Below are 24,482 nucleotides of genomic sequence, written 5' to 3'. Positions count from 1 at the left end.
AAAGTTTAATACCGAAAGTCCTATTTTTGCAAATTTCCAAGAGCAAATAATGCGAATGCGAAGTGAAATTTAGAGAGTGAGAGAGTGAGGGTTTGGAGTAACTGCAAGTTTCTGCCACGCGAGAATGGAAGCACTACGATTCTTGAGAATCGGAATATCTACTCCGTCGCTTGCGCCGCCATTGCCGCCGCCGCCAAACGGCAAGAAGCCCCAAAGGCTCCACGCCGTCACCGGCGGAGCTAGCAGTAGCAGTGTCCCCAACAGCTTCTCCGGCAGCAAATGGGCCGATCGCCTCCTCGCCGACTTCCAATTCCTCCCAACCGCGGGAGCATCTGAACCGCCGGACCGGCTTCCCTCTTACACGGCCACTCTCGCCCCGCCTCACCCCGTGCCTCCCGAGCGCCATGTGTCCGTGCCCCTCGACTTTTACCGAATTTTGGGCGCCGAAACGCACTTCCTCGGCGACGGCATCAGACGAGCCTACGAAGCTAGGGTTTCGAAACCGCCTCAGTACGGGTACAGCCAAGACGTGTTGATTAGCCGCAGGCAGATTCTTCAAGCCGCCTGTGAAACGCTGGCAAACCCTAGTTTTAGAAGAGAGTACAACCAAGGCCTCGCTGAAGATGAGTTCGATACTATCCTCAGTCAAGTCCCTTGGGAAAAGGTAGTTTTTGTTCGTTTCTCAGTGTCTATTGTACTTTTTCAATCACATTTGTTTTGGAGAAACAAATCTTGCTAAGTTTGATGGGGAGGATAAGTCGAGAGAAAAGTAAACGAAAGGAGAAGAGAAAAATGAATAGCTTTTTGTCAGAAAAAGTTTATTGTTTGTCCTTAATTGTTTAAGCAGCAACTAACACGGCTTCCCGTTCCTGTGTCTTTGTCTTGGAAAATCCTAGTTCCATATGTAGCAAGTATTTGTTTACTCAATGTGGTGAATTATAGAAGTGAATTTGATGGGTTTGTAGGTTCCTGGGGCTTTGTGCGTCTTACAAGAAGCGGGAGAGACTGAGGTGGTGCTTCAAATTGGTGAGAGTTTGTTGCAAGAGAGGTTGCCCAAGTCATTTAAGCAAGATGTTGTCTTGGCTATGGTGCTTGCTTATGTTGATGTATCAAGGGATGTTATGGCACTTTCCCCACCAGATTTTATTAAAGGCTGTGAAGTGCTCGAGAGAGCATTGAAGTTGTTGCAGGTCCCCTCCCTGTCTCTCTTGACATTTTTAGCATTGACAAATTGTTGAAGTACTTGCTTCGAAGTTTATTGTCCAGGAATACCATCATGGAGTATTTGTATTCTCTCTTCAATGTTTCATGTCTTGGCTTTGGGTTGATACTGCTCCGGTTGAAAAGTAGGATAAAGACATGTATTTTAAATCTACTAATCCTTTCTACATGATTTTTGAAGTTTCTGGGAGGAGACGGAAAAGTGGAGGGGATGAGATGGAATGGGTTTTTTTTATTAGTGTAGTCTTTTCAAGACCGACACACACTCACACACTCTCAGCAATCTAGCCCTCAAGATCTCACTACCCTATCTCTTATTTAGAACACACAATCACCCGATAGTAATACAGAGACTAGGAATAGAAAAATAGCAGTAAACACACCAAATTTATCCTGGTTCAGTCTCATAAATGAGACCTACATCCAGACTGCCTTAGGCCTATGAAATCTCCACTATCTTGACAATCTTTACAGCAATTACATGAACTAGAAAAGTCTTCTCTTCTTCCCGAGTCTAAAAACCCTAGACTGCCAAGAGAAGAACACCCCAAGAGAAGTACAAAACTCTCAGCCTAGCTCACCCGCACACCCTTACAAGATATCCCGAGATTTCACCCTTGCAAAACCGAGTTTTCCCAGCCTCTATTTATAAAGGATAGAGGCGGGCAAGGCAGTTACAACTGACTGCCCTAACTGAGCGGAAACCCATTAATTTAATGGCCGGCTAAAAATAAAAACAGAAAAGAAAAACATTACAATAGGAGAACTTTTGCTAACAGATTTATACAAGAAATTGAACCTAAGTACATAAACTAATCTAACACAAATGTCTTCACAATTAGCTTGAAAGTTTGATAAAATAATGTTGGATCACCCAAAGCCCATGTGATGTGCAATTTTGCCATTTGCTGATATAATGTTTGCTCAATCAATACAGGTAATGCAAGAACCACGATTCCTGTTTTCTACAAAAGTCAATCAGGAATGGTTGGATATTGCATTATTAGTCCTGCCTTCGCCACCAACACCACCTAGTACATTGTTTTTTTCTCTTTTCAAAAATAGCAGTTAGGTTTGCAGTTTGTTTGTGATGATTTACATTAGTCATTGAGCCTACCAAGGTAAGTATTTTCTAGGTCTGCTAGTTTATTATAATTTGTGTATGTAAATTTATCAACGATCAGGACTTCAGAACACTGTACACATGTTAAACATATTTGAAGTTGGTTTGATCCTTGGAAATATGTGACTACATACTTGTCCTATGTGTAGAGATACTCTTTTGAATATTTTGTTTGCTTACTCATTAATGATGCCTTATTTATTTTTTCTCTTTGCACTATAGGTTTAAGGATTTATTATACCGCCATGTAATTTTAGTATTGACTAATTTCTTAGAGAACTTGTACTTGCCAAAAGGTAGCAATATGATTTTGGGATAAAATGAGTAAGCATGATGCCTGTTTTAGATTCTTCGAACCAACTGTGGTACATTAATATTAAGCCTTCTGCCTTGTTGATCTCAATTTTAAATAATTGGCTGGTAATAGAATAAAGGAATACTTAACCGAAAAACAGAAGTGCAAGGAGGTAACATAATAAAGTATAAATTTGGAGACACTTTAAGCTTATCTACTGATCCCTGATTCTGTTAATTATTACTACTTGTAACTTGATTGCACCTTCTTGAGAGGGCAAATAGTATAGAAGGGGGAGAAATAGAAAATATAGAAGAACTGAGAATTCTGTTTTTTATTTTTTGATAGGTGATTCAACTGTTAAAATTTGGACATAAGTAGATGGTAGATGGAAGATGGAAAAAATATTTTGATGTTGAGCATCTGTTATGCAGGAGGAAGGTGCAAGTAGCCTTGCACCAGATCTACAAGCACAGATTGACGAGACATTGGAAGAGATCACTCCACGCTGTGTTCTGGAGCTTCTAGCTTTACCACTTACAGATGATTGCAGAACAAAAAGGGGAGAGGGTCTTCAAGGTGTCCGTAACATTTTGTGGGCTGTTGGTGGAGGTGGTGCAGCTGCCATTGCTGGGGGATTTACCCGTGAGGATTTCATGAACGAGGCCTTCTTATGTATGACAGCGGCAGAGCAGGTGATCAATTGGATTGGCTTGTTAGAACCTTTTGTAAAATTATGCTTGCTGTTCACTTTATTCATCCTTTTCCTTACTACTCTCTGATTTTCCCCTTTTCCCATGCTATGGCAAGGTTGACCTTTTTGCTGCCACTCCAAGTAACATACCTGCAGAAAGTTTTGAAGTTTATGGTGTGGCACTTGCACTTGTTGCTCAAGCCTTTGTGAGTAAGAAACCGCATCTCATTCGGGATGCTGACAACTTGTTTCAGCAACTTCAACAGACCAAGGTAACAGCTCTAGCAAATCCACTGCATGTCAATTCTGCTACTGCTAGAGAAAGCCGTGAGATGGACTTTGCATTGGAGAGAGGTCTCTGTTCGCTGCTTTTGGGAGAGCTTGATGATTGTCGCTCATGGTTGGGTTTAGATAGTGACAACTCACCCTATAGAGTTCCCTCTATTATTAACTTTGTCATGGAACATTCCAAGGATGAAAAAGACAATGATTTCCTTCCTGGACTTTGTAAATTGTTGGAGACATGGTTGCTGGAGGTGGTCTTCCCCAGGTTTAGAGATACCAAAGATATAACATTCAAGCTTGGTGATTATTATGATGATCCAACAGTACTGAGATACTTGGAAAGGCTAGAGGGAGTTGGGGGGTCACCATTAGCTGCAGCAGCTGCCATAGTAAAAATTGGGGCTGAGGCTACTGCTGTCCTTGACAGTGTGAAGGTTAGTGCAATGCAGGCGTTGCAGAAGGTGTTTCCTCTTGGGCAAAGAGATGGGAATATTAAGAGTCAAGAAGACAGTGAAAACAGTTCTCTTAATGCCTTAGAACGTGAGGAAACTGGATTACGACAGGAGCAAGATGATTTGGCCAGCATAATTAATATTCCTGACAATTTTAACTCTGATGAGATTCCTGAGGAAGAAGCAATCACTGACAAAATAAAAGATGCAAGTGTTAAGATTATGTGTGCTGGAGTTGTAGTTGGACTGATGACCTTGGCTGGCTTAAAATATTTAGCATTTCGGAATCACCCTTCAATTATGCGTAAAGAAGCTGGTTCAGCCATGGCTTCTGATGTTATCAATGTAGGTATGATCTAATTATACGATTTTTCATTTCCGTAGAACAATTGTGAGGACCATAAAATGTGTTGCTCCTGAAGAAGGAAACCTTATCATTCATAGCTTAAGACATGACAGAAGCCTGCCATATGTTGGATTCCAGCAGTTGTCCTACCAAGAAAATCCCTTTGCTTTCTCTCTTCATTTAGTTGAAAATGTCATTCAAAATTTCAAATGCAATATATATATAGAAGATATGGCCATGGATGGAGGTAATTGGAAAACACTTTGCATTTCATGAATAATGTTTCTGGAAAACACTTTCACTACATTTACTGTATTATTTATTTTTGTGGGGTTGGATTGGACCACTTTCTTCAGCCTCTGTGGTCATCATTTTAACATCTTAGTTGATTATTTTTGCTGCAAGAAAGTTCATTTCTTTATGCTTTTGTTGTTTTTCAATTTTAGACCTAATACAATCCACAACAAACAGGGTCCTCTGTAGTTGAAAATTCTGAGGAAGTGCCTAGAATGGATGCGAAGTTTGCAGAAGACTTGGTTCGCAAGTGGCAGAACATTAAATCTCAGGCTCTAGGACCTGATCATTACCTTGAAAAGTTGTCCGAGGTGAGAACATTTCTTGTTTATATGCTGTTTTCAAAGTAAAGCTGTATATAAAGTGACTCCTAAGGTTTGGCCGTGGTAGTAAGAGGTTATAGCGGTCTCTTTTGCAACTGGAGTTCAAGCCTCCCTAGGGGTGAGTTTGCACATATTTTTATGTGGTGACCTAGTTGCATGGTCTGTGGGCTTGTTATGTGTGTCTGATGAGACCCAATACACATTTGAAAGGGTAAAGTGACTACTTATTCTCATTGATATAAGGATATGTAAAGCACTGAAACTTACAGGGGAAGGTCACATTAGAATGAAATAATGTCTTTGGGGAGAAGGAGAGATCCTCTCCCCCACAAAGGAAAAGGGAATCAACACTAGTTCCCTAAGATAAAATGTGTCTCTCTCTATACTCTGAATCTCTATATTCCTCTACCCCTTTATGTGCTACATGATTCAGGAGGCATACTCCTTCAAATATGACAGATGTACTTCCTTGGGCTGGCCAAACCCCAAGGGGGCGTTTGGTACGGGAGAAGTTTTTAAATTCCTGGGATTCATGATTCTTGGGAATGCTCTTGAAATTTTTGATTCCCAGGATTTATGCAATTCTATGTTTGGTTAGATTTAAATATTCTTAGGAATGTTCAGTATTCTTTTCTGAGAATGTTATATTCCTATGTTTGGTTTAAATATAACATTTTTGGGAATTCATGTTCTTTTTTCAAAATTACCCTTATTTAATTTTGTATATAAAAATGATAAATTTTTTCTACTATATAAAATATTGGGACCCACAATATCTTTAGAAAGTCCAAAAAATGTCATTTTTTTACACATTATGTATATATATGCATGTGTATATATATAATATATATGTTTGTATGAATATCTACTTTAATATATATAATATTTTATAATAAATAATATAAATATATTACATATATATAATATATATAATATGTTTGTATGGGGTTATAAAAGGGTAAGAGGTGCTTTAGTCTTTTTATTTATTAAAAACATTCCCAAGTCCATGGGAAACTTGGATTCCCAACCCCCCCTATGGAAATCTTTTTGTGGGAAAGTTATTTAAAAATCATTCCCTGGAATCCTATTTTCAGGATTCTTTTTATAAAAATATTGTATCAAACATGGGAATACAGATTCCCAACCTAACATTCTTAGGAATCTTAAAATTTCTCTTGTACCAAACGCCCCCCAAGAGTACAAATATCCATTATGGATGTTGGCATGGCATATGCTTATGTTTGACAATAATTTGAATATACTACAGCTATTAAATCTTATAGTTTATGGGGACTTGTACCTCCAAATACACTCTCTTGGAGATTACCTGTGTTCAAATGGAAATAAATGATAAATTTTAGGCTAGTTTTATGTCAAAGATTGAATATGATTGCACTTGGACATAGTGTTGGTGGATGAAACAAAAGAGGGAGTGAACACTAAGTTTGAGTTGTGGAGAAATAATTTAGAATCTGAGGATTTAAATTAAGTAGAAGGAAAACAGAATATATGGAATGTCAATTTAGTAAGAATACAAGTGTGGAGGATGTTATAATAAAATTGGAAAACCAAATCATACAAAGAAAAGACCATTTTCGATATTTGGGATCAATGATTCAAAAAGATGAATTTCACGAGAATGTCACGCATAGAATTAAGGTCGGTTGGCTAAAATGGAGAAATGTATCGGGGGTGTTATGTGATGGTAAAATCTCATTAAAACTGAAAGGAAAATTCTATAGGACAGCTATAAGACCAGTTTTGTTGTATGGGTCAGAATGTTGGGCACTCAAATACCAGTATGAGTAAAAGACGAGCGTAGAGGAGATGAGGATGCTAAGATGAATGTGCAGTCATACAAGAAAAGATAAAATTAGGAATGAGATTATTTGTAATAACGTAGGAGTAGTGCGAATCGAGGAGAAGATGAGAGAGACTAGACTAAGATAGTTTGGTCATGTGAGAAGAAGACCAAGAGATGCTCCCATGAGGCGAGTTGATGAAATGAAACAATTAGTAAAAAAGAGAGGTGGAGGTAGACCCAAGAAGACTTTGGGAGAGACATTAAAGTTTGATATAAAGTGTATGAGCGCCTAAATGAAGATATGACAAAAGACAGAAATGCATGGAAGTCTAAAATTCATGTAGCCGACCCCACATAGTGAGATAAACATTGGATATATTATTGTTGTTGTTATGAGGTATTTGGGCCTTCAGCCCGACTAATCCTTTTAAGCCCATGCAAACCGTCCCCATCCACACGAGCCAGGCAAAGCTCCACATGTGGCTGGCTGGTCTTGCAGCAGCAGCCAAAAGGGGCATATAGTGTCTGCAACTACCACACAGTGTGGTGGGCAGATCTCTGTGTCAACTACATGTGGCCCACAGAGCCACACATACCCCACCGCATATCGTGGGTGGACGTGACACCCCAAGGATCCCAGTTCAAAAATGCCTTTCGCATGTGGTCAACGAGACTTACAACCCCAAGTTCGTGGCAAGGACCAGCTTGCACATTTTCTGTGTTTTCTCACAGAGTCCTTCTGGACTTCTGGTTCACCTCAGATGCATCATGGGGGCTGAGTCACTGCGATCGGTCTATGATATTCCGTATAGTTTTGTCAAACAGTCAGTTGATTGAATCACTTTATACATCTCTTGCCTGTAAATGTATATAGATAGAAAATAAACTGCACTTAATAATGCGAATAGCTAATACAAGTGTGTGAATTAATCATGCTCATTTTTAGTTCAATGAAAGTGTGAAACTAAGCCCTAACAGCTTCTTCCTATTTTTTCACGCGCAAAATTCGGCCATTATAATATGTGAATTTTAGCTCTATCCTTAACACTATGCACCAAGTTCCTGCTTAAATTTTAGTTGTTTTGCTGAAATACACATGGAAACAAACAACGGCTTATCAAGTCTTTGTCCCACTATATGTGGGTCAGCTGCATGAGTTTTAACTCACCAATCATTTCTATCTATTAGCTTACTTTATGTAAGGCCTTATAACTCATATCCTGACAATTTAACTAATCAAATTGCCAGGTTTTGGATGGTCATATGCTGAACATTTGGAACGAACGCGCAGCAGAAATCTCTCAACACGGTTGGTTCTGGGACTATGTTCTCTTGAACTTGACCATAGATAGCGTGACAGTGTCAGTAGATGGGCGACGGGCACTTGTGGAAGCGACTCTTGAAGAGTCTGCTAGCCTAACTGATGTGTCCCATCCAGAGCATAATGACTCATACAGCTCAACTTACACGACAAGGTATGAGATGTCATTTACGAAGTCAGGATGGAAGATCACAGAAGGAGCCGTCCTCAAATCATAATCACGGTATGAGAAGCTTTGATGTTCATATTAGCTCATTTGTTTCTGCTCATCTAGTATAAGTAGATCAATTATTTGTCAATTGCGTTCTAAAGTGGTCCAGGTTTCTCTGGATGGGATACAGATATAATAAATTTTGTTTTACCATTTTCTTGTCTATATTGTGTTTCTTTCCTTCTCTGTTTCATGCATTGCACTTCACACCCACAATGTTTTATTTAATTACAGCATGGACCCCTTGTTTACAACGATAGTAAAAATTTCATGGCAATGCTAAACAGGATAAATGCATGCCCAAGAACAGAAAGGTAGACGGTTTACCTTTATGGTACATATAATAGGTGCATTAATTTACTATGCATCTTATGCAATAATGGGCTACAGGAACAAAGTAAATCAAGTTCAGTCACAATGGAGCCACAATATATGGACTCCTACTTTACACAAACACCATTAGAACATTAGTTAACAGGCTGTTTTTAGATCTATCCACAAATAAGTATTGTTCAGAATCTTCTGATCCTTCTAGTTCTATTTATATACCTTTTTTTGATTTTGTGGTCTTTCTGTGATGCCAATTTTTCAAATAAGGCTTATTAGGCTCCAACTGAAGGAGGACTTTTCTTTCATGGGTTGAGATGAGAGGCTGAGTCCAAACATTTCCTTGGGGGCTTGACCTGACTCCGAAAATCCAACCAGTTTTGCAACAAGCTCAGCACTTTCCTTAATATGAAGCATGTCTTTTGGGTTGCTCCATATCCTTTGGCACAGTTGTAGCCTCCTCTGCTTTGTCTTCACTCCAATCCCCCACTTCTCATAGAGGGCGTGCCTCTCCTTGGCCGAGAACTTCTTGAAAATTCGCCTGCTTAGCATCTGCCTCTCGTGGTTGAGAGCGCGTTTACTGTCATCGCCACAATAACAACATCAGGATTCTCTTGTATTGTAGGCAGTAGAGGCAGAGGCATTATGCTAAATCTACCAATCATTCAAACATTATTTGATAGACTGTCTTCTTCTTCTTCCTCTTTAGCATTCTGCTAAATCTACAAGGTCTTAACTTGGACATCATTCTTTAGCATCTTTAGTTTCTTTAAAATGGATGTAAACAGAAACAAATAGATAGGAAGCAACCTTCTGTTTTCTTACCTGGAGGCAGGTGTGAGTGTTGACTTAAGGAAGGACAATCTTCTGAGTTCCACCTCCATGTAAACAGAGTCTGATGGATCACCTTTAAAGAGCAAGAAGAAGTGGGTTCTGTGGGTCAGTGGTACATAGCATACATCCCAGAGTTCGATTATCTCTCTCTGCTGAGTCTGAAATTTCAAGGGCCAACTACAAGGTGACTCTGGCGAACCTTGCCCTGAGTCTGAACCCATATCTTCTTGGAATCTTCCCAAACCATTAACCGTTTGCTTAGCCTCTTGTGCCTGCAATGCGTGACCACTGCATGATCATTTGACAAGCAAATTTAACCGAAAAAATAAGAAAGGTAAGGTGGTGACTCGATTGTCCTGTTCTGTATAGGGGAAACTTCTTGTGTTTCTATCCATGTGCTAATTGAGCTGTTTCTACTTGAGCACATTGAGGAATTTGACCAGTAAAAACTTTGAAGCTCTAACCTCAAAGTGAAACAAAGTGGTAAAGGAGACATCATCAACAAGAATCAGACTCATGAACATATTGCTTAGGTTTTGAAACGGACTCTTGAATGGAACGATAATAACTAGCGTACCATCGACCTGGGAGCTTGATAATCACTAACTGATTGAAACAAATCCTCAGTACAAGATTGAGCTCGACAACGTGTCTTTAAGCTCTCTTTATCCATCTGCACAATGAGAAGATACCCATAAAAGAAATGAACAAAAAAGATAGGCACTGAGCATGATTTTGACCATTGAACTTGTCGGTTTCAAACAAAGTGAGCCTCAAATTAGATTTTGAGAATGTCTCTTCATTGAAGCGATGATAACCAGCATACCGGTGACTCGGGAGCTTGATAATCACCAACTGGATTCAAGAAATCCGCGATACAAGATTGAGCATGACCATGCTGTATTTTTAGCTCTTTGATCTCTTTATCCATCTGTTCATTTAAAAGATAATCAATAAAAGAATAAATAAACTACAAGAGAGCAAAGCTCTCAACATGATTGTGACCATTGCACTTGTTGGTTACAAACAAAAATGACTCCTAATATACATACAAAATGGGTCTCAAATTAGATTTTGAGACTGCCTCTTGATTGAATAATAATAACTAGCATACCATTGGACTGGGAGCTTGATAATCTCTAACTGGTTGCGACAAATCCTCAACGCAAGATTGAGCATGGCCATGCTGTGTCTTTAGCTCTTTGATCTCTTTATCCATCTAAACAATGAAAAGATAATAATAAACTAAGAAGAAATCAAGGGTACTGTACATGATTATGATCACTGCACTTGTCAGTTACATACAAATGAGCTCTAATATACATATAAATGAGTCTCAAATTAGGTTTTGAGACTGGCTCTTGATTGAAATGGTAACAACCAGCATACCATTGTTCTGGGAGCTTGATAATCCCCAACTGATTGCAACAAATCCTCAGTACAAGATTGAGAATGTCCATGCTGCGTCTTTAGTTCTTTGATCTCTTTATCCATCTGCACATTGAAAATATAATCAATAAAAGAAATAAATAAAATAAAAAGAGAGCAAGGCAGTAGACATAATTTTGACCATTTAACTTGTTGGTTACATGCAAAATGGGTCTCAAATTAGATTTTGAGACTGCCTCTTGATTGAAATGATAAGAAACAACATACCGTTGACGTGGGAGCTTGATAATCACCAACTGATTTCAGCAAATCCTCAGTACAAGATTGAGCATAACCATGCTGCCCCTTTGGCTCTTTGATCTCTATATCCATCTACACAATGAGAAAAATAAGAAAGAGAAATAAATAAACTAAAAGAGAGTGAGGCTCCGAACATGATTTTGACCATTGAACTTGTAGATTACATACAAAGTGAGTGATGCAAAATGAGTCTCAAATTAGAATTTGAGACTCCCTCTTGATTGAAATGATAACAAACAACATACCGTTGACCTGGGAGCTTGATGATCACCAATTGATTTCAACAAATTCTCAGTACAAGATTGAGTATGGTCACGCTGTGCCTTTGGCTGTTTGATCTCATTACCCATCTGCACAATGAGAAGTTTTAAAAAAAAGGAATAAATAAACTAAAAGGAGAGCAAGGCTCTGAACATGATTTGACCATTGAACTTATCGGTTACATACAAAATGAGTCCTGATACAAATATAAAATGAGTCTCAAATTAGATATTGAGACTGCCCTCACTGAATGAAAATCACTAGCATACCATTGACCTGGGAGCTTGATAATCACCAACTGATTGCAACAAATACTTGGTACAGGATTGAGCACGATCGCATTGTGTCTCGATATTCAATAAAAGAAATAAATATACTCACTAGATAAATAAATAAATAAACTAAAAAGAAAGTAAGGCACTGAACATGATATAGACTATTGAACTTGTCAGTTCCATACAAATATGAGTCATAGCATACACACACAATGTCATGGTTGCTTAGAGTTAGAACTGCCACTAAAGGTTAACCCCAAAACAGAACCAGTTCTCTCAGCCATATCAAATGCCGAACTACATGTATGGAACAAGTTCAGATCACATGCATATAGATTACAATTTGCAGCCAATTAAAGACTGTATGCGTGGTAGTATCCTTATATGAGAAAATCCAGATCACAGATGTATATAGATTATGATTTGTATTCAGTTAAATACTAAGTTGTATTACTGACTTACTGCAAGGAATAAAAATGGCAATGTCAACCGACATGCGGTACACAAGTCAAACAAGCATAATACTGTACCTTTCTTCATAAAAGAATAAGACAGTAGATGCTGAAATTGAATATCAAATTCTTATTTTAGTTGTTTGATCTATATTACCTATAATCATTCAACATATATGAGATTGAAAAAAGCAAAAAACAGAAACACAGACAGACAGGTAAAAGATTAATTGCAGACTGCAATGATGGAAAAATGAAGAACAAAAAGAAAATGCTAATTACTAGCTTACCAGACTATCTGTAAATTGCTGTTCGGGCTCAGATATTGCCAAGTCATTGAGTGCTGCAGCAGAGTTGAGCACACTGGAAACTTCACCATTGTTCGAAATCTTGGGGTCTTGCTCCTTTTGGTCCATAGAAGCACCATTAACAGAAGAAATTTCGGACTCTTCTCCAAATAACTCCCCGATGCTGGAAATGGACTTGAATCTAGAGAGCTTCTGTTGATTCCCGCTTTCTGGTCTTCCAGGAAAACCTTTCTCAAAACCATTTGGAGGTGAATTTTCGTAGAACTCTGCCTTGTAGGACCGAGGGGATGATGCCGCAGGCATGAGAACTGCCCTACAGCTTCTGCTTCTAGCTAATTCTGTGCTTCTAGAGGCAGACATACCTGCTTCAGAGGATACATCTGAATCTTCATATGTCTGATTCTTACGGTAAGGCTTAACAAGATGTTCAATGGTTTTCTGCATGCTCTGAATCTTCCGTTGCAAAGCTTCATAAGTAGGCTCCATATGGATATAATTTGAATTCTTACTTCCATCTTCTGATGATATTTTTTCAGATTTGAAATTCCTGTTTAAGTTTGATTCTTCTACTTCAATACACTGAACTTCCTTGCAGTGATCTTCAGAATATTCACCATGTTTCCCATTGGTCATTTCCCAACCTCTTGATGGGTCAGGTCCAAAAAGTTTGTCAATGACCAGTCGTGGAGATATGTCATCAGACAGAAAGTGATCATCAGAATAGTCGAGAAGCTCAATATCATGTCTGTTGGAATTGTGGACATCATATTGGCTAGAATGATGAGACATGACTGAAGTAATATCTGAACGAAGAGGATCTACCATATCTGATGATACTGACGCTGGATATTCATCTAACCATGCATTTGTGATACCATGTCTCAGAAGCTGGTTGGGCTCCACCTTGGAAAGAGGGAAAGGAACAAGAATAATACTCGTTAACATTTGCTGGAAATTAGAATTTGACACTGGCTCTTGATTAAAAAGATAGTAACCAGCATACCATTGACCCTGGAGTTTGACAATCACTAGCTGATCGCATCAAATCCTCGATACGAGATTGAGCATGATCACGTTGTGTCTTTAGTTCTTTGATCTCTTTATCCATCTGCACATTGAAAATATAATCAATAAAATGATTAAATAAACTAAAAAGAGAGCAAGGTACTGACCATTGTTTTGACCATTAAACTTCTTGATCGCATGCAAATGAATCCTAGCTAACATACTAAGTGCAATGGCTGCCATATCAAATGTTGAAGCACATGCGATGAACTAGGCCCCATATTATTCACCATTATATGACATTTTCAATGAAATTGGTAAACAAATTGCCGACCTGTAGAAAGATAGTCTTTTCCATGCAGTTCATTCCAGAGACAGACATGCTCATTCATTCACGATTTTTAAAATATAATGCATCAAAGCATGTTTCTTTCACAAGGATTCCCATGTCTGAAATGATTGAACTTTTCAACCATAAAACAGAACTCCAAAGAGAACACAAGGTCCTTGTAGCTAAATGTAAAGTTTACTTGAGAAAATATTTAACTTTCAATTTGATTCTAGGTATCATCAAATCAATATGTTACTTGCCAGATGAATTAGAATAAAGTTCTTCAGTGAGATGTTTACGTATAAAGGGAAGTAGAAAAAAGAACAAAGAAAAAGGGAATCTATGGTGTAACAGAAAAGTTTTAGATTTCATGGTGTTTACCTTTTCAATGAGAAGTTCCTTCTCTTTCAGTTGTGCAACAGAACTGGGCATGGTAGATGATGACCCTAAACCTTTCAGCTCACTCTCCAGTCTGGCCAATTCTCTCTTTAGCTTCTTTACTAATGCCTTGTCTGACATTACTACGTTGACCCGTGAATTGGTATTTACCTGCTTTGCACAGCTAGCAAATACAAGGGCATTCCTTGATTGCTCAACTTGACTTCGTGCAGGGCTCATTGTACAGATGATGGCAGTTCTTGCATTGCCTCCCAATGAGTTCTGCAGTATCCGTGTCAACTTTGAGTCTCTGTAAGGTATGTGTCCATTTCGTCCTTTGCTGTGCCCGATCATGGCATTAAATTGACAAGGAAAGTTACAAAACAAAACGTAAGAAATCCAGAAACGTTGTTCAAAAAAAGACCATCAGCCACACACACACAAAAAAAAGCTTCTCTTCACATGATTCTATATAATCTGAGTTGGAATCCTTAAATTCTTTCATATGTGGCAAAGTAAGTTGGAGCTAAAGATGGCGAATCTGAATTTTTTGGTAATGGAATAAACAACTGAGAATAGCCCTTGGTCCATGGTCACGTCTTATTGTCTTTTTTTAATATTACAACGCCATTGGCCTGTTTTTAATATTACAACAGAGAGTAAAGTACGATCGACAGATCTTCAAGCTTTCCATCTCTTCAATTTGATAGTAAAGGAAAAATATGAGTGCAGGTTCAGGTCCTTTTTGTTGTTAATGAAGAGAACGGGGGACACGTGTAAGAATGGGATAATTGAAGTGTTCAACCTTGATTTCCAAGTCATACCAAGCACATTAACTTCTCTTAAGAGCCAAAACTTCAATAACTATTGTTTTCCCTTTCAGAATTTTTTTTTCTGGGTAGCTTGACGTAATCATGAGAAAACACTTCGCTTTATTTCCCTTTAGAATAATCTTTGCAGTGATTCTTCAAGCTAATAAGCAGACCTTTGCTCCATTGGATGTTGGGGAAGTATCATCCCTTACTTACATTTTAACCACTAAGAAGCATAGCTCATGTTGCAGCTTCAAATAGGCTAAGGGAATGAGTGAAAAGAAATATATATACATTCCCTTTCATTAATATGAATGTATGAGTATGACAGAAGGTCTATTTTAAAGATTTTAACACTGGTAAATATGTTTACCACACAGAAAGACTAAAAAGAAATGTGAAGGAAAGAGCAACCTTAACTTGCGAATAACAGTTCCAAGGGTTAGCAGACTGCGGTTAATGTGGCTACCCTCTTTGAGTCTTACACCAGCTGATAATGTCTGAGAAGCACGCTCACTGCCCGCAAGATCAACAAAATTCTGGACAGATGAACCATCTTATGCGTTACGTTCTCATTTTTTGTATTTTAAAATTTAAAATCATAAGAAAAGCTCTTTGGGCAGGAATTTTCTATTTGCCGCCAGTCTGCTAAGAACATTTCTCCGTACCACATAAGCTGTAAGAGTGCTTGGGTTTTCGGCTCCTTGAAGTTGACGAGCAGAACTTTCAATTGTCTGAAAGAATCCAGTATTATGTAGAGAAGTCAATAAGTGTCCATACGCCTAAAATGTTTAGGAGGCAATAACGACTTGATAAATGACAACATACCAGTCGGAGAATTTGATGAGACCTGGAGCTCATTTCGTTCAAAGAGGTCTCCCCAATTTGCCTTTGAGCTGCATAATTGAAAAACCAATCATATTGCAATTTAATATAAGGAAACAGGATAATGATGATTGTACTTACATTCACAGATAGAGAGCAGCTCTTTTAGATGGCTCCAGTCCCTCAAAGTCTCCTCTATCAGTTTCTCAACTACAGTCCCTCTCTATAGATAGGAAAATAAAAAAAGGAAGAAGAAGAAGAAGAAGAATAAGAAGAATAGAAGACATTAGGAGCGCAACCACTAATTTCAATTTCAGTTCTACTTATGAAGTACAATAGTCACCTCTGGATCATCAAGGAGCCTAAGCGGAGTATTATCAGGACTTAGGAGGTCTCTTACAGCTTCATTGTAAATCTCAATGGCAGAGAATTTCAACACAAATTCTCTATCATCATGCTAAAAGTTCAAAAAGAAAAATATGTAATGCCCATGAGTTAGAAATCATATGAAAAAACACAGCAGGTTTACAAAATCTGAATCAGAGAATAATGACATCTTTAAGTACCCTATGTATGTGGTCAAATATATCAGCTAATGTATATTCAGTGATGCCAGACATCGTGTATGTTTTTCCACTGCTTGTCTGCCCATATGCAAAAACAGTTGCTGGGAAACATTTCACTGGTGAGAAATTGCAACTCGAAGCCATAATAAAATTGTAGGGGGGAGAGAGAGAGAGAGGAAAACCAACAATGGAATTACTCACAGTTAATGCCACTGACAACTGAAAGAGCAATTGCTTTGGCTCCTGCATTATAAACTTCCCTTGTGGAGCAGTCACACCCAAATACTCTGTCTGTTCCCACAATGTTGACCAAAGAAAAAAGATAAAGGAAGAGGAAAACTGATATAGGGGGCGCAGTGAAACTTAAAATGAACTTCAAAGGAAGAGTGTTTTCTGTTTGACCATTTCTTATCTAAAACAACTGGGCAAGTAGAGGAAAAATATTTTATCCTGAAAGCAAAAAAGAACCTTTTCAACACATTTTCATGTACATATATCTTGTAAAATTTCAGTAAATATTTGGTTAGAATGCTCCCATAAAACTTTGATTTTGGTGCAAATACGATACCCTCTAAAAACGTATTTGATCGAGGGAAGTACTTCCAAAATGAAATCACTCTAGAAACAAAAATGGATTTATTTGAAAAGCATTCGTAAAATAATTATACACGACCATCCAAGGTCAACCTCTTCAAGGCAGTTTCATTTTTTTCAGTGCTCTGTGAAGGGGAAAAAAACACGAGCATTCAAAATGGATAGACTGTGAGAACGCAAGCCTAAACTGTGATAAGCTAGCTATATATAGTCTTCCCCCTTTGGTGAAGCATGAATGAGTTGATAAAAACCCATACATAGCTATGCATCAAAGAAAGAAAAACTACATTATGCCAAATACAAGGCTGAGAATTGTTTACCAAACGTATAAGCAGCCGGAGCCATTGACCGCTCTGCCGTGCCATTCTTATATATGAGCGTGGTGCTGTTGATACATTCCCAGTCGGAAACATCATTCCTTGTAATTTCTCTCTCATTCAATGGCCTCAACCTGATTGCAACGAATATCTTCTCTTCATGGTCACCTGATCCATGTACATCCCATTGCTGTTGTAGCTCATCCCCACAAAGTGATCCCATTTGTCACCCCCCTTCTTTCTGCCAGAATCTGATACACCTGTGCTCCCAACTAAAAAATTGGACAAGTAAAAATCTCCACACCTTCCCTCTCATGTGCAAACATGAGAGGGAACATGAGAGTGTTGGAATGTTAAAACTTAAATGTCCCCTGGTTTCTCCAGATACCAGTGAACAAGCCCCAATCCTTGGAATTCCTAGTTTTCTGCAGCAAAGATTAATCACTGCAACTTGTTACATTTCCCTCTTAGGTTGCTTATATTTGAAGGACAAATGATTCTTGTACCTCAGAACCCTCACCCGTTCTCGACAAAACTCGGTACTATTTGCCCTCTCGATCTCTCGCCGCAGCCTGCTGTTGTTTTAGATCTAGAATCAGTCCCTAACGCCCTTCCAATCTGTCCTGAAATAATGCAACTCCAATGAAGCTCTGACATTTTTTACATCAGACAAAAAACAAACTGTTTATGAATTTCATATTTACAAACTCTAAACGCGTTTCTCTAAAATGTTCCTTATCTTGTTTCTCAAATCTGATTACGTCGCATTTCATCCAAATCAAAAAGCTATACCTCTTCTATTTCCTACGCGTGCATTGACGTTCAAACTATGATATTGAGCAGATAAATCTTAATTTTCAGATTTGTCAGCAACAATTTCATGATCTGTCACATAATCAATTCAAACACAGAATCCAGCAATTTGGCTTACCTTAAGTACCTTCTATCCCGACAGGCTAACATGGATCAGCCAAACAGAACGGTACCATTGCTCAGAAGAGAGAGGGACTGAAGTTGACGATCGATTGTTTGGAAAGATCAGTAAATGCGTGAAGAAAGGCGGGATTGGGTTAGAAGACGGAGAGCTCGGAGGCCTCTGAACGGCCTCCACACAAACTAGCCGAATCTTCCGGCAGAAATCTTCTCAAAGAAAGGCTTAAATTGAAAATCTCTCTCTCTCTCACAAAGTTCGTTTGAAATGAAACCACCACCTCCCGCCACCGAACCAGAAATAACGGAAGAACAGGGAAAATTTATATATAAAATATAAAATATCATGAAGATCCCCTGAGGTTTCACATATTAGCATAACTTCCCCTCTAGTTTGAGTTTTTACAAAAGCAATATTGTTTAAGATTTGGGTTAGTGAAAATTGCAAAAAGAAAAAATACCAAAAAAAAATCATTTTTTTTAACGTTTGAGTTTCTAGGATAATATGAAGTAAAGCAAGAAAAAAAAAGTTTCTAATGACTATGATTGTTACCATAATTATTTATAAATTTGCCTTTAATATCTTTTCTATCAAAGAATGTCACGTGCTATACTTTCTTTTCTTGTCTAAAGAGGTCGCCCACACCCAAGATGTCATGCTTTGCTTCTTAAAAATCTTAGGCATGATATTGTTGAAGATTATGTTTAGTAATCTAGAAAAAGAATCTTGTCGAAAACCTTATTTATTCATTGAAAGTTCAACATATAAAAATGGTGAAATCCTCATAGACAATGGACGATTAGGGTCGGCTTAAAAATATTTATGGTTCTAAGCAAAAAGCTACTTTGATGGCCCTTTAATAATATAAATAAATATTAAAAATTATTTAAAATTTGAGTTCTTTATTTTTTGAGGTGCAAAATTACTAATTAATTTGCATATTCAATTTTAGAAAGCAAATATTTTTCAATTGACAATATAGTCAAATTATTTAATTTTTCTTGTGATATAGTTAAACATAAATAAGATTTTATTAATTTTAATTTTAATTATTTTTTTTTGCTGAAGTTACAGTAATAGAAATAATTAATAGTTTTATATAAGGTATCAATGCATTTGAAATATTTTTTATCTTTTTATAAAATTTAGTATTGTAAGTGGTGTTTTTGTTTACATGATTATAATTTATTTTAAAATTTTAATTTTGAAAATAAATCCAAACCATCACTACCAGTCTCATTTTTATAAAGTTTTTAAAATTTAAATAATTTTTCTTCAAATTATCATTATCAAGCAATTTTAGTTTTTCTATATTATAAAGGAAATCAAAATTATCTTTGGATATTTTAAATTGTTCAAACCTAAGAGAAAATAAATACGTAAAATAATTAATTTTAAAATATTCTTTAATAGATAATTTCATTTATTTCTCTTTCTTTCTTCTTATTATACATTTTTAATAAAACTTTGGCGAAAATTATAGAATATTTAAACTAGGGGTGAGTAACTACTAGGATTAACCGAATTAATTGAATTGAATCCACCGATTTAATTGGCTCAGTTCGATTACTCTTAATAATTGGTTTAGTTCGATTATTAATTTATAAAAGAATTGGTTAACTCGATTAATCGAATTGTATGCGGCACTCCCCCCCCCCCCCCAAACACGAACTCCCAGACCCTCTTTCTCTGCCAACACCTCCACCTTCTATTTGCCACTGCCAGAAACCCACCCCCCATAAGCCCATCCTATCTCTCTTTCTCTCTCTGCCCTTCCTTCCCCTTTCGACCCTGCCTTCCTCTTTTGTTCTTCATCACAAACTCTCTGGTGTGATCGCGGAGGCGGCTGCCATCGCTCTCTCCAATGAAGACACCGATGCCGTGGACTCCAGTCATTCCACCTCAACCCTTCGTCAAGTAAATTCTCTATAAATTTTTTTTTGTATATTTTTCACTATAAAATTAATTTTTAGATCTAAAAAATATTAGTCTTTGGATCAACCTTATTTTTTAATATATGAGACATCGCTCATGTGGGAATATGATGATCAGTTTTGATCATCGGAATAGCCAGCCGGCGGCAACAGTGGTCCGTTAAATCGGTTTCGGTTAGTTCGGTTAGGTGGGTTTTGTCGGTTGATTCGATTTGGTTACTCAATTTCAAACGGTTTGATTCGATTCGGTTCGATTAAAAATTTTTAGGGAGTTCAGTTTGGTTATAACCGAATCCTCATCCCTAATTTAAACGCATTTTTAATAGCTTTTAAAAAAAGAAATAAGACCTTTTAAATGAATTATCAAGTACACATTTTTTGGATTGAATTAATTTTTCAACATTTCTTTTTTTTTCTTACGTTTTTCAAGTCTAGATTCATACCTTTTAGTAAACATTTTTGTATAAACAATAACTAATCTAGAACTCTTAATATTATTTTGCTAAAATAAAAAAAATTATAAAAAGTGTAAGGACTAAGAACTATATCAGAAAAAGAATTTAGAAACAATATCAGAAAATTTTGGACTAAGAACAAGTGGCTCAGACCACAGTAAAGTATTGACACAAATGGGTAATTATAGTTTTGAAACCCCTTGGTTTCAGTCACATATCCAAGCATATACAAACAAAATTCCCTGTCCTCTGGTTACTGGATTATTTGATAACTTGGGTAATGTAACGATAAGAGAAACCTTAAACCCTAAACTAATAAATATCGTCTTAGCATGAAAGCCAGATTTAATAACCCTCAAGGCCATCAAGTGAAAGTCATCTGATTGTGCAGTAATATCTTCAAAACACTTTGTAAGAAATCAATCTGTGGAATGAATGATCATTCTGCTGGTGAGCGTTCCTTCTCAAGCTGATTCCTTCCCTTAGACAAAGAGCTGGTAAGTTGTTTGGAATCTGGATCACCAGTAATTGCCACAAGAACATTCGCCATACCTGAAATGATGAAACCTCTTTCCATCTCTCACAACAATGTCTCTACCCGCCACCACCTTTGACATGAACTTGAAGGCGTTATGGCAGTCGCCGCAGATCCTAAGGTTCTTGAAAACCCGAACTGTGGCTCCAGGTGGAAGCTTCAGGAGGCCGAATGCCACTGCAAGCTTCTCGCTGTGAGTAGACAGAACATATTCCTTCTGTTCGGATTCCATATCATGCAAGACATACTTGGTGTCGGGAACATATCCTAATTTCCTCATCTTCCTTCCCAGCTCTGCGAGATAGTTGTACACCGCTTGCACCTCAGGGTGCCTTGTGTCATCCACCAAGAATACATGTACATTGTTTTCAACCTCAATCCAACTACAGCCGGGCTCCTTCTTCACCCCTCGATCCCTCATCAATTTTCGCACCTTGGCCACCTCATCCCACCGGCCCACATTGGCATACATGTTTGACAAAAGAATGTACGTTCCATCATGTTGTGGCATCAGCTCAAACAGTCGTTCTGCAGCCTGTTTCCCCATATCCACATTGCCATGAATTCTGCAACCACCAAGCAGCGCCTCCCAAATTGGTGCACCTGGCTCGAAAGGCATTGTCTGAATCACGTCTTTTGCTTCAGAGAATTTCCCAGCTCGACACAGCAAATCAATCAGGCGGGCATAATGATCCTCACCTGGACTTATACCATATAGAGCATGCATGGAATTGAAATAACTACGCCCTTGCTTTACTAGACCCGCATGGCTACAAGCAGAGAGAACCGTGAGGAAGGTTATCCGATCAGGTAATATCTCTTCCTTCAACATCTCTTCAAAAAGTTCTAAAGCTTGAGCACCATATCCATGCTGCCCCAGAGCAGCAATCATGGCATTCCAAGATACTGAATCTACGTAAGGCATTGTCAGGAAAACAGAGCGGGCAGCCTCAATGACACCACATCTAGCATACATTGTTATCAGAGCATTGCCAGCTGAGAGGCTGGAATCAAAACCGAGCCGGACAAGCTGAGCATGGAGCTGCCGCCCATGCTCCAATGCCGCAAGCACAGCACAAGAAGTAATAGCTCCTGCGAATGCATAATCGCATGGCTTCAACCCCTCTAATTTCATCTGGTTGAACAACTTCAGACCTTCCTCTGCAGACCCATTCTGTGCAAGTCCTGATATCATAACCGTCCATGTCAAAAGGTTCCTTTCCGGGATCTCACAGAAAAAGGACCTAGCTTCATCAATTCTCCCAACGCTCACATATGCTGATAAAATTGCATTCCATGAAACATGGTCTCTGACGGGCATGTTATTGAAAATCTTCCGCGCTTCATCAACTTTGCCACATCTCCAATACAAGGTCATCAATGCATTATTCACAGAAAAAGAAAAATCCTCTGAAGGGTTTTCTTCTGTCCGTAAAATGTAAGCATGCACCTGCTTTCCATGGAGGAATAGTCCAGCATTGGCACAAGCACTAAGCACACTTGTGTATGTAAATTCATCCAGCTTTATTCCTGACACATGCATTTTTCTTAACATTTCCAAAGCTTCAAGTGCAAAACCATTGTGGACATACCCTGAAATCATCGCATTCCAAGCAACCTGCACCTCTTCATTCATCATATCAAAAACTTCCCGAGCTCCATTAAGATCATCATTCCTCACATAGCCCGTAATTATTGTCGTCCACGACAGCTCATCTCTCACACGCATCTCGTCAAACAACTTCCTCGCTGCAGCCATCAACGATGTTGAAGATGCTAGTGGTGAAGAGGCACACTTCACATAAACCGATACAAGCGCGTTTACCACTGAAGTAACTGACCCTGTTCCCGACTTTGCAACCACGCAATGCAGCTGCTGGCAATGCGTTTCCTGATCAGCTACTAGCGCCAAAGCACTAAGTAAGCTCGTGAATGTATAATAATCAGGCTGAAAATTGTCCCACCTCATGTTCCGGAAGAGTTCAATAGCAGCATGGCCATCGTTATTATGCAAATAGCAGGTTATCATGGCATTGTAGAAAATGGTGTCGCGAACGCTTAAGGGGGTTCTTCTAAATATCTCCCACGCCGTCTCCGGATTACCGGCAGACGAGTATGCTGATATCATCGTCGTCCTGGCGATAACATCCGGCTCAGGAATTCTGTCGAACAGGCGGTGGGCGTAGACAAGATCAGACGACTTGCAATAAATATCAATCAAACGGTTGAGGATGTGACCACGTGGCTTGAACCCAGAAGCGATCATATGGGCATGGACGCAACGGGCAAGGGAATACGAGGCGGGGCCCTGTGGACAGCATAGCTGAAGCTGGGCGGCGTAACGGTTGGCCGCCCCTCGAGTGTCTGCGTGGCGGAGGTTTCTCGTGAGGTTTAAGGATGCGGCGGCGACATTGCTCATGTTTGTAACGGTTAGAAATCATGTTTTTCCTCCCAAGAAGATTAGACTGGCTGGCGAAGTATATTGTTCCATTCAACGACCGTTATTAGGACCGTTCGCCCGAACGAACCCATTACGTTTTAACCTATTTCCGGCGCTTAACCTATTACTTCAACAAAATTAACATTCAAACATTTGGAGTGCATGATATCATTTCTATTTGGTTCGAATATTCTAAGAACACGGTACCATCTCTATTTGGTCGATTTCAACATCTTCAATGAATGTTTCGGATTTACAAGTGTGTGTTTACAATTGTAACCAAAGATTCTCTCTAATTTTGCTTATGGATATTACTCAAATGAGAAAATTAATTAATAAGTTATCGAGTTAGATACTTTTATATTAATGGAGGTTTAATTCTTATAGAAATCGACAACAACAAGACTTTTGAATAATCATTTCATGTTCAAATTGTGATAAACATTAAATTACTTATCTTGAGACAATAAGTTCGTAATTTGAATTCTTATCATCTCTTATTTATTTAATATCACTTTGAGGTAAAAAATTCTTACATAAACCTAATTTACTTGTTAGTAAAGACAAACTCATTTGTTTCCTCCAAAATGCCTAATTGGTTCGTAGGATATGAAAATTTTTAAATTTACTTAAATAAATGTTCTCATTATACGATCATATATTATATAATTAACAATAAATAATTTTATCCGTATCGTTATATTTAAATACCCTTTTTTCAATTAAAATTATAGAAAAAATTTGATAACTTTTTTTTTTTTAAAGAGAGTTGACTTAATGATGATTTGCATTATCTCAATCATATTATTGCATGACTTTACCCTATCAGCCTTTAAAATTAAGA

At 38.1% G+C, this 24,482-nt stretch overlaps 3 protein-coding genes across 5 annotated transcripts; 1 reads left to right on the top strand and 2 right to left on the bottom strand.

The window, feature by feature from the left end:
- LOC127807627 (protein ACCUMULATION AND REPLICATION OF CHLOROPLASTS 6, chloroplastic) lies at positions 1-13,615 on the top strand. Of its 3 annotated transcripts, XM_052345634.1 has the most exons (7): positions 3-664; positions 966-1,190; positions 3,074-3,334; positions 3,450-4,419; positions 4,888-5,021; positions 8,086-8,381; positions 13,111-13,615. In XM_052345634.1, exons 1-6 carry the CDS (start codon positions 125-127, stop codon positions 8,374-8,376), a joined length of 2,421 nt encoding a protein of 806 aa, XP_052201594.1. In that variant the 5' UTR covers positions 3-124; the 3' UTR covers positions 8,377-8,381; positions 13,111-13,615. The 3 variants fall into 3 exon arrangements, 2 of the variants coding, with proteins under 2 accessions (XP_052201594.1, XP_052201592.1); XR_008024764.1 differs by lacking the exon at positions 13,111-13,615 and having other exon boundaries at positions 1-664; positions 3,450-4,415; positions 8,086-8,234; XM_052345632.1 differs by lacking the exon at positions 13,111-13,615 and having other exon boundaries at positions 8,086-8,532.
- LOC127807688 (kinesin-like protein KIN-7C) lies at positions 8,819-17,566 on the bottom strand. Its single transcript, XM_052345726.1, has 19 exons — positions 17,347-17,566; positions 16,634-16,723; positions 16,433-16,533; positions 16,210-16,323; positions 16,008-16,089; positions 15,870-15,937; positions 15,710-15,775; positions 15,456-15,580; positions 14,233-14,569; positions 13,519-13,623; positions 12,498-13,418; positions 11,465-11,569; positions 11,187-11,291; positions 10,920-11,024; positions 10,645-10,749; positions 10,357-10,461; positions 10,108-10,203; positions 9,522-9,802; positions 8,819-9,276 (listed from the first exon to the last, which is right to left on the bottom strand). Exons 1-19 carry the CDS (start codon positions 17,564-17,566, stop codon positions 8,958-8,960), a joined length of 3,450 nt encoding a protein of 1,149 aa, XP_052201686.1. The 3' UTR covers positions 8,819-8,957.
- Positions 17,567-20,769: 3,203 nt separating this feature from the next.
- LOC127807626 (pentatricopeptide repeat-containing protein At1g25360) lies at positions 20,770-23,902 on the bottom strand. The gene has a single exon (XM_052345631.1). It carries the CDS (start codon positions 23,615-23,617, stop codon positions 21,182-21,184), a length of 2,436 nt encoding a protein of 811 aa, XP_052201591.1. The 5' UTR covers positions 23,618-23,902; the 3' UTR covers positions 20,770-21,181.
- Between the last annotated feature and the right edge of the window lie 580 nt (positions 23,903-24,482).

This window comes from Diospyros lotus, chromosome 8, assembly GCF_014633365.1.
Source record: "Diospyros lotus cultivar Yz01 chromosome 8, ASM1463336v1, whole genome shotgun sequence".
In the NCBI taxonomy this organism is placed as follows: Eukaryota; Viridiplantae; Streptophyta; class Magnoliopsida; order Ericales; family Ebenaceae; genus Diospyros; species Diospyros lotus.
Note: the sequence above shows the minus strand (reverse complement) of the source record. Positions and strands in the feature narration are given on the sequence as shown.